We start from the raw sequence: 8,729 nt of genomic DNA on the forward strand, positions 1-8,729 counted from the left end.
TGAGATAGGCAAAGCTTTGAGTGGTCAGTAAGACTAGAAAGGTGCTATAACCTTTTTGGGCACCCATTAAAAGTGGTTTTTTGTTTGTCCCCCAAGCTCAGGTCCTCTACCCAAGCCTACTCAAGCCTGGGAGCTTGAGGATCCAGCACAGGATCTTAGCTGTTCCCAGGACTGCGCTCTTCTGGACAGAGAGTTTGGGTGTCATTCCTGGAATCTGCTGGAGCCATTCTCCTAGTTTGAGGGTCACTGCCCCAAGTGTTCTGATTACCACTGGGACCACTTTTACCTTCACCTTCCACATCCTCACTAGCTCTTCTCTCAGCCCTTGGTATTTCTCAAGCTTCTCTTGTTCCTTCTCCCTGATGTTGCTATTGCTTGGTATTGCTACTTCCTCTGTTTGTCCACCACTACTGTGTCCGGTTGATGAGCCATCACCAATTTGTCTGTCTGTATCTGGAAGTTCCACAGGATCTTAGCTCTGTCACTCTCAGCTAGCTCTGGGGGCATATCCCATTTTGACCTTGGGACTCATGGCATTCCTTGTATGCCCTGCCTCATATATATACATATGACTTTTGCACAGTAATCTACTTATTATAATGATTAAGACCAAACTGTCCACAATCTTGGTGACAAAACTGGTTTAGTTACAGTCTTTGAGATTATTGCATGAGGCTAGTGTAAATTTTAATTGGCACTTATCATTAGTTTTCATAGTTTTCTGATTAAAGGGACAAACAAATAACAGCTCATTTCTGCCGGCAGAAAGGAGCTTCCTTTGAAGGGTGGCTGGCCTCTCCTTTAGAGATAGGGTGAGAGGTGCAGCCATTCAGGACTGGCTCAAATTAGAGCCGCTGCTCCTCCATATCAAAAGTTGAGGAGGTTCGGGCATTTGCCCAGGATGCCTCCTGGGCGCCTCTTGGATGAGGTGTTTCAGGCATGTCCTACCGGGAGGAGGCCGTGGGGCAGACCCAAGAACTCTGGAGAGATTATATCTCATGGGAACACCTTGGGATCTTCCTGGACGAGCTGGAGGAGGTGAGGGAGCGACCTGGCCCCAGATAAGTGGAAGAAAATGGATGGATGGATGGATGGATGGATGGACAAATAACAGCTAAATGACACTGCATTAGAGACAGCAGACTGGACCACCTGCCATACTCAGCAGAGTTAGAACGAGCCCATCTTAACGAGGAAAGCTCACATCTACAAAGAGGCGCTGACCCATTTTGCTCTGCTGCCTGTGCTGTTCTGGCCATAAATCAAGATCGGGGCTCCAACAATGACCTGCTCCACTTTCCACTGCCGGGTCCACTCCTTCAGTCCACACCAGTTCACCAATTCCGACACATATTCGCATCAGTGGGTCTGGTCTCAAGACTAACTCAAGGGTATCTTTAACGGTAAGAAATTTTTTTTGTCTTTGCAAAAGTTGGGTAGTTTGATTTATTTTTGCTGTAACCATGATCGTAATATGGCTGATTTTATGTATTAGTGTGAAAGCAAATGACAACAATGTTACAAATAAAAAGAGAATCTGTAAGATTTCATGCAAAAATATGTGGTTGAAACAATAATCTGCACCAGTCTAACCTTTTTAGTAAGCAACTGCTTATTCATATATTCATCAGTTACAATACACCACCTGTATAATGTTGACTTTCTTCCTGCTCCTCTGCAGGGTTTCTGTCTCTTTAGCTGCTAAATTCTCCAGTGTGTCCACCAGCTCTTTGTCAGTGTTTGCTGTTTGTTCCTTAGCAGATAATATGCAGCAAATTTTATACTACACACACATACTGAGATTATATGCTTTAGAAAGCTAAGATTACTTGTACACAATATTTGTATAATTCATCTCACTTTGTGTTGCTTTCCTGTGTCCATCACACCACTCACAGTTACAGCAGAGGGTTTTATTAATGGAAACCCCAACCATGGACAAGAACATTGACTGGGAGCCATTATTCATCCCAGTCATGATGGTCTCTTCATAGCTAAATCTGAACAGAACACAACTTAAATAATCATCACAAACCAGTAGAATGTGCACATTAACAGCTACATGAGTGTTTGCCATTGCATAAGTATTCTGTAATTATTATTAATTGAAACGAGTCATCAGTGATTGGGCAAAAACGGTGAGAAAGCTTCATAAAATAGTATAAATTAAGTTAAAGCTACAATTTTGACCATAGCCCTAACCCTCAGCTTATATTACGGAGAAGAACAAAAGGGACTTGCCAAGACTTGGGAGAACAATTAAAGAACAGTTTTAAATATATATTATGAGGAAAAATGAAAGCAATCAAAGAGAATACAGGTAGAAGAATTCCAGAAGAATTTGCATCATGAAAACAAATCTTTATCTGCAAAGTGACACTTTTCATTCATTCATTTCAAGCATGCAAACACACAGGATCAACATACACACAGACACACACATTTTGCACTTGGCCATATAATTTTGCATATTTACATGCATGCTCACAAACACACACACACACACACACACACACACACACACACACACACACACACACACACACACACACACTTAAAGAAAAGTTTTGTGAATACATTCATTACAGTAGTCTTTACAGTATGTGCACATTAGCTGGATTTATTCATACATTGTGGGGACCTAATTTTTATTTTTTTTTTACACAGTCACATTACTGGGATGTGTCTTCCTCATGGACGCAAAAACTGAATCCAAATTATATAAATTATTAAAGGTGCGGACATCATTAATGGTTGGGATGTGTGTAGGCAACAAGTGGCTGTTAAGTTTACACAATCTAAGTTATTGTGTAGTCCTCTGAAGTCATGAATACAGTACTCTGTGTGTGTGTGTGTGTGTGTGTGTGTGTGTGTGTGTGTGTGTGTGTGTGTGTGTGTGTGTGTGTCACTAATTGGACTGAATTTCACTGAGCAACAAAAGATCAGACTCGAAAATTCCAGCCCTGGTTTGTACAGGCTCCGCTTTGTTGTCCTTTCGCCTCTGTTTGCTGTGTTAACAGTTATCTGTCTCCCTCCCTCTGTCTCGCTCTCTCGCTCTCTCTTTAGGTCTTTCTCTCAGTGTCTCTCCCACCCTTCTCCCCCTTTTTTGTGCAGCCCATGAAAGGCTTTTTACTCCAAATGAAGCACAGTCACCCCAACTACTTGGAGCCAAGCAAACACCAGAGGCCAGATCCTGCGAGGGGATTCACCTCCTCGCAATTCTGTCTTCTGTCTTCACACAGAAACACACACACACATTTTAGGAGGCTATTGGAGAGCCACAATGAAGCCTAAACTTTCAGTGGAGCGGAATTTTAACAGTGTCTCCATTTATGGGAGAGTTGCTGGTGCTGAGCCTGGATTCAAGCGTTTGGTTGGATTTTACTTTTGATCTCACAGTTGGATAAAGTTTAAGGACAGGATGATGCTTGAGATACAAAACACTGAGGATGGTGGCAGTGGAGGTTGTGCCCTCGTGGACACGCTGGGCACTGAAGAGATGGAGTGTAAGATCTGCTACTGTGCCTACAACCTGGGGAGTCGAAGGCCAAAGGTGCTCGAGTGCTGCCACCGTCTCTGCGCCAAGTGTCTCATTAAGATCCTGGACTTGGGTGAGTCGCCTCCCAATGCCTTGGTGTGTCCGTTCTGTCGCTATCTCACCAGACTCCCGGGCGAGGCTGTGAGCAGCCTGCCTGATGACTGCAACCTGGTGACAACACTGGCCCTCCAAAGTAGGAATCATAGAAACCTTCAGTTCCACCAGGAGGCAACTACTGAGCTACTCCTCAGCCCCACGCGCCTCAGCTCGCTAATGAGTAGCAACTCACCTGTTATATCTCCTTCCTCCTCCGCGTCTTCCTCCACGCCCTACTCCACCATCCGGAGCTCACCTAATTTTGTTGTCATCACTATCATGGAGCCTCCGCCAGCATCTCTATCCACCCAAGACCTCCATCCCTACCATCAGCAGACACATGGCTCTTACTCATCAAACCAGGACTACCGCTCATCCAGTCTGGACTCTATGGCATCCATCGCTCAGAGGTGGACGATGTGGAACTGTGCAGCCCTCCTGTGCCAGACTTCAGCCCGGGCACTGGTATGGGTCCTGGGGCTCTTGTATTTTAGCTCCTTGCCAATGGGGGTTTACCTGCTCATAATGCAGAGGACAACACTTGGGGTGCTTCTGGTGAGCCTGGTTCCTGCCAGCCTCATCATGATCATGGTCTATGGGTTCTGCCAGTGTATCTGCCATGAATTCTGGGACTGCTTACCACCATAATGAGACCAAATGAATTGGCCATGCTTTGCTTTGAACATGCTTGACAATAGATCTCCAGAAGCTCCTTCACTAATGGGGATGTTACTGTGTAACTAACCATGTGAACAGTTACTTGAATAGTGAAAAAATATTATTTACATTGCAGTTTGGAGCCTTTTCTTTATTATACATGTTAATTTCTGCAGTTTTTAGGTTGGTAGTTTGCTTATTCAGCTCAAAATATGAGACAACTCAAACTAAAGCACTACTTCTGGAGGAATCTGTTTAATGTAATGCAAAATGATGTTGTAGTTAGAAATCTGAAGGAAGACTGTTCTCATCTCCAGGGTCCCACACTGGTGTGGCTCATTTACATGCAAGGTGACGACTCTGTGCCCTGACAGACCTGGTTAGGTATTAACCAGCCAGCTTAGTGGCTGTCCCTCACAAACAGAAGAACTTTGAACTGCAGGTGGATGGAGCACTGTGGTCACAGTCAGAGCTGTGTGCCTGTGATGGCCATATTAGGGACATCCTGACATCATATAGAGCCAAGATTAGAAAACTGGCAGAAACCGAGCATTTAGATCATTTAAAGCCTGAAATGTTTGATTCACTGGCATTACTTGTGCATATAACACCATTATTTGAAACTTTGGATATGTTTAACATAATCATCTACCTTTGTAACAGTTTATATCTGACAGAAAATAAGGAAAAGCATAATAGGTATTTTAATATGAATACAATATGTAAAATGCAAGCAGCAGAGTCACATCAAAGATCTTAAGTTATATCTGTGATATTAAATTTAACTAAAAAGAGACTAATTGCTTGTGTTTTGTTCCTATTCAAGGTCTGGCACACTGTAAACCCGGATAAGTTGAATCTACTTAAAAAAACCAAGGTAACTCGTTGCCTTAAATTTTTTAAGTAATGAAACAGTTCATTTAACTCAGCCTATTAAGTAAGCACTACTCCATTTCCAATTGAACTAAATTGTATGTGCTAATTGACCAAACTTATCTTTTATAGTTCATGAAAAAATAAAATGTCTTTTGATCAATCATTCCCCCTATCCTTTTCATGGTTGTGTGGGGGTGGTGGGGGCTGGAGCCTATCCCAGCTGACAAGGCAGTAAGATGCAGGGTACACCCCGTATTGGTCACCAGCCTGTTGCAGGGCTGACACAGACAATCATTCACACCTGTGGGCAATTTAGAGAGACCAATTAACCTAATCCCAGTAACTGCATGTCTTCAGATTGTGGAAGAAAACCCACACAGACACAGGGAGAACATACAAACTCCACACAGCAAGAGTCCCAGGCTAAGGTGGAATTGAACCCAGACTATCAGATAGCTATTCTAGCTGTGAGGTAGCAGTGCTAACTACCATGCCACCATGCTGCCCAGTAACACAAATATTTTTTACAGTGTTGAACTGTGTCTGTTTAAATTTGGTAAATAAACATGATAAAACTCAGCCCTGCTGAATGCTGGTACATTAACAGTTACAAATAACATTTGTCCATGGAACAATAAAAAAAACTATACGAGAGAACGTTGTGAACAAAAACACCAAATGTCTACTATTCCAAACAGCGAGAGGCCTGGGCCAAGCCGGAATTGAACCCAGACCTTCTAGATGGTATTCTACCTGTGAGGTAGCACTGCTAACCATCATGCCACCATGCAGCTGCACATTAATCCAGTCTGTTAAAACTGGTATAAACTAGATTTTTTAGCAGGTGCAAAACTTGATGATATTAAGTTGTTTGAACTCAAACACATGATTACACAAAGATAGACCACCAAAAAGTACAGTCTACTCAGCATTAACAAGTAATGTTCACATTCTAGGCAATTTTAAGTAATACGAACTCAATATTTTTAAGTGGAATCAAAATCTGGGTTTACAGTGCAGTTAAAATGCAGTGATAAGATAAGATACGATAAGATAAGATAATGTTTATTCATCACATGGACAGTTATATACAGTACAATGCACAGTGAAATGAATTTTGTACCTGCAGCAGAAAATAATTAATAAAAAAATATATAAATAAGAAGAATAAAAATAAGTAATTCACTATACACTATACACACTATACATAGAATAATAGAATAATAGAATATAATAATTTACATTGTGCATAATAGTCCAGTTTATGGCTCAGAGTTGAGCAGACAGATGGCTTGTGGGTAAAAGCTCTTCTTCAACCTTTCAGTCTCAGTCCTCAGGCAGCGGGAACGCCGGAACGATGGGAGCAGGGAGAACAGAGAGTGTCCGGGGTGGCTGGGCTGTTTAAGGATCTTCTTAGCCCTCGACCTGCACTGCTTGGTGTAAATGTCCTGCAGGTTAGACAGCGTGGTTCTGATGGTCCGTTCAGCTGAACGAACCACCCTTTTAAGGGACATGAAGTCCTGTTTAGTGCAGTTTCCCATCCAGGTGGTGATGCTCCCACGCATGATGCTCTCGATGGCGCAGGTGTAAAAGTTCCTGAGCACCTTGAGTGGGAGTCTCTCAGCCACCTGAGGAGGTAGAGACGCTGTCTGGCCTTCTTCCCAGTGATGTTAATGTGATGATTCCAGGACAGGTCCCATGAGATGGTCACTCCCAGGTATTTGAAGATGTCCACTCTTTCCACCTTAGCACCACTGATGAGGAATGGATGGTGGTCCCTCTGCTGCTTCTTAGTCCTCTGATGTGGCCTCGCAGTCATGGGTGTACAGCGAGTACAGCAGAGGGCTGAGCACACAGCCCTGGAGGGATCCGGTGTTGAGGGTAAGGGAGGATGAGGTGAGGTGACCCACACATACCACCTGTGGTCTGCTGGACAGGATGCTATAAACCCACATGCCCACGCCCAGGTCCAACAACATATTGCCTTCAAATAGAATAAATAGAGGCAGATACAAATTTTTGGGTAAAAATGTTGATAATTAACATTAAATGGAAAAGAGTAAACTTGTTAATCTTTGCAGTAAAAGATTAAGACAGATAATTTTTTGCATAGAAATGGAATCTGCTGTTAACTTCTGCCCACAATGTACTTATTGTTGAGCCACCAGAGGGTGCTGTGACCATCCAGCATCCGCTCCACCTTCACTGCTGAGGTTTTGCTGGATGTCCTGTCTTTGCACAAGTCTTTATATCCAGTGTCTTTATTCAGGTTGTTGATGATTGTGCTCAAAACCAGAAAAGCGTCAGCTGATGGAATGATTGGTATTTGACTGAATGCATCTGTCAATTAAAACAGTTTTGCAACAGCAACCATAAATCTGTGTTTTTTCCACACATGGATGCATGTTAGGCTGGATCTGCTTCGGATCAGCTCAGATTGTTGTTTTAGAGGATGATACAAATGCAGTGCATCATCAGCGTTCACAGTTTAAATTTGAAAGTCAAATGAACAGTCATGTTTTCATGCTTTCTTGGCACTGTCTGGAGCGGAGACGTCTGGACAAATAACTCACCGGGAGACCTGAGTCAAAAATAAGCTGGGTATATAAATATGTATGAGGTGAAGCTGGTAGCTCATCATTAATTTGCAGTAACTCGTATAAGCACAAAAAGAGCATGAAGAATTATGCTCATTAGACCCATGTTCTCAGTACCTAATTGTACTTTTTAGGGGTACAAAGGGTTGTCAGTGGGGCAGTACCTTCTCAGGTATTGTTATCACACATTTGTGGTTTGTAGCTTATGAAAACAGTCTTGAACCTCTGGTGACAATTTTTTTTTTATCCTAATATAACAATTAAAGAAAAGATGCAAAACTGATTAGAGGATAACTGTTTTTTTAGCAACAGTATTCACTGAAATGCATGGGCCTTTGTCAGAATGTATTAAATAGTTTAATTTATCTTAAACTGAAAGTAAAATCTTCAAGTGTAAAATTAACATTTGAACTAATTCCTTTTTGAATATGCACAAATGCAGACCGTCTCCTGATACTGCACATGAATATCTAGAAGAAATGGTGCAAATGTGCACCTTTTATTGCTTGTGCACAAAAACTTACCAGCCACTTTGTTAGGTATACCTTGCCAGTGCCAGGTTAGATGGCCTTTTGGTTTCAGCGCTGCCTCAATTCTTCATGGCAAAGAAGATGCTGCCCATATTGATGTGACAGCATCACACAGTTGCTGCAGATTTGTCAGCATCACATCCATAATGAGAATCTCCTGTTCGACCACATTCCAAAGCTGCTCAATTGGATGGAGATCTGGTGACCGTGGAGGCCGTTTGAGTACATGAACTCACTGACATATTAAAAAAAAACAAACACTTTGAGACGATTTGAGCTTTGTGACATGGCATGCTGTTCTTCTAGAAGCAGCCATCAGAACATACACTGTGGTCTAAAAACGATGGACATGGTCAGCAACAGTAATCAGGTACGCTGTGGCACAGTGGCACGATGGGGTCTAAAGTGTGCCATTACAACACCACCACAAGTCTG

The 8,729-nt window shown here is 42.5% G+C and overlaps 1 protein-coding gene across 2 annotated transcripts; it reads left to right on the top strand.

Annotated features, from left to right (window-relative positions):
- The first annotated feature begins 1,170 nt into the window (after positions 1 to 1,170).
- rnf182 (ring finger protein 182) lies at positions 1,171 to 4,967 on the top strand. Of its 2 annotated transcripts, none has more exons than XM_030751995.1 (2): positions 1,171 to 1,403; positions 3,067 to 4,967. In XM_030751995.1, the coding sequence occupies exon 2, from the start codon at positions 3,422 to 3,424 to the stop codon at positions 4,280 to 4,282; it is 861 nt and encodes a 286-aa protein (XP_030607855.1). In that variant the 5' UTR covers positions 1,171 to 1,403; positions 3,067 to 3,421; the 3' UTR covers positions 4,283 to 4,967. The 2 variants fall into 2 exon arrangements, with proteins under 2 accessions (XP_030607855.1, XP_030607856.1); XM_030751996.1 differs by having other exon boundaries at positions 3,243 to 4,967.
- Positions 4,968 to 8,729: the final 3,762 nt, after the last annotated feature.

This window comes from Archocentrus centrarchus, chromosome 17 (assembly GCF_007364275.1).
Source record: "Archocentrus centrarchus isolate MPI-CPG fArcCen1 chromosome 17, fArcCen1, whole genome shotgun sequence".
Taxonomy (NCBI): Eukaryota; Metazoa; Chordata; class Actinopteri; order Cichliformes; family Cichlidae; genus Archocentrus; species Archocentrus centrarchus.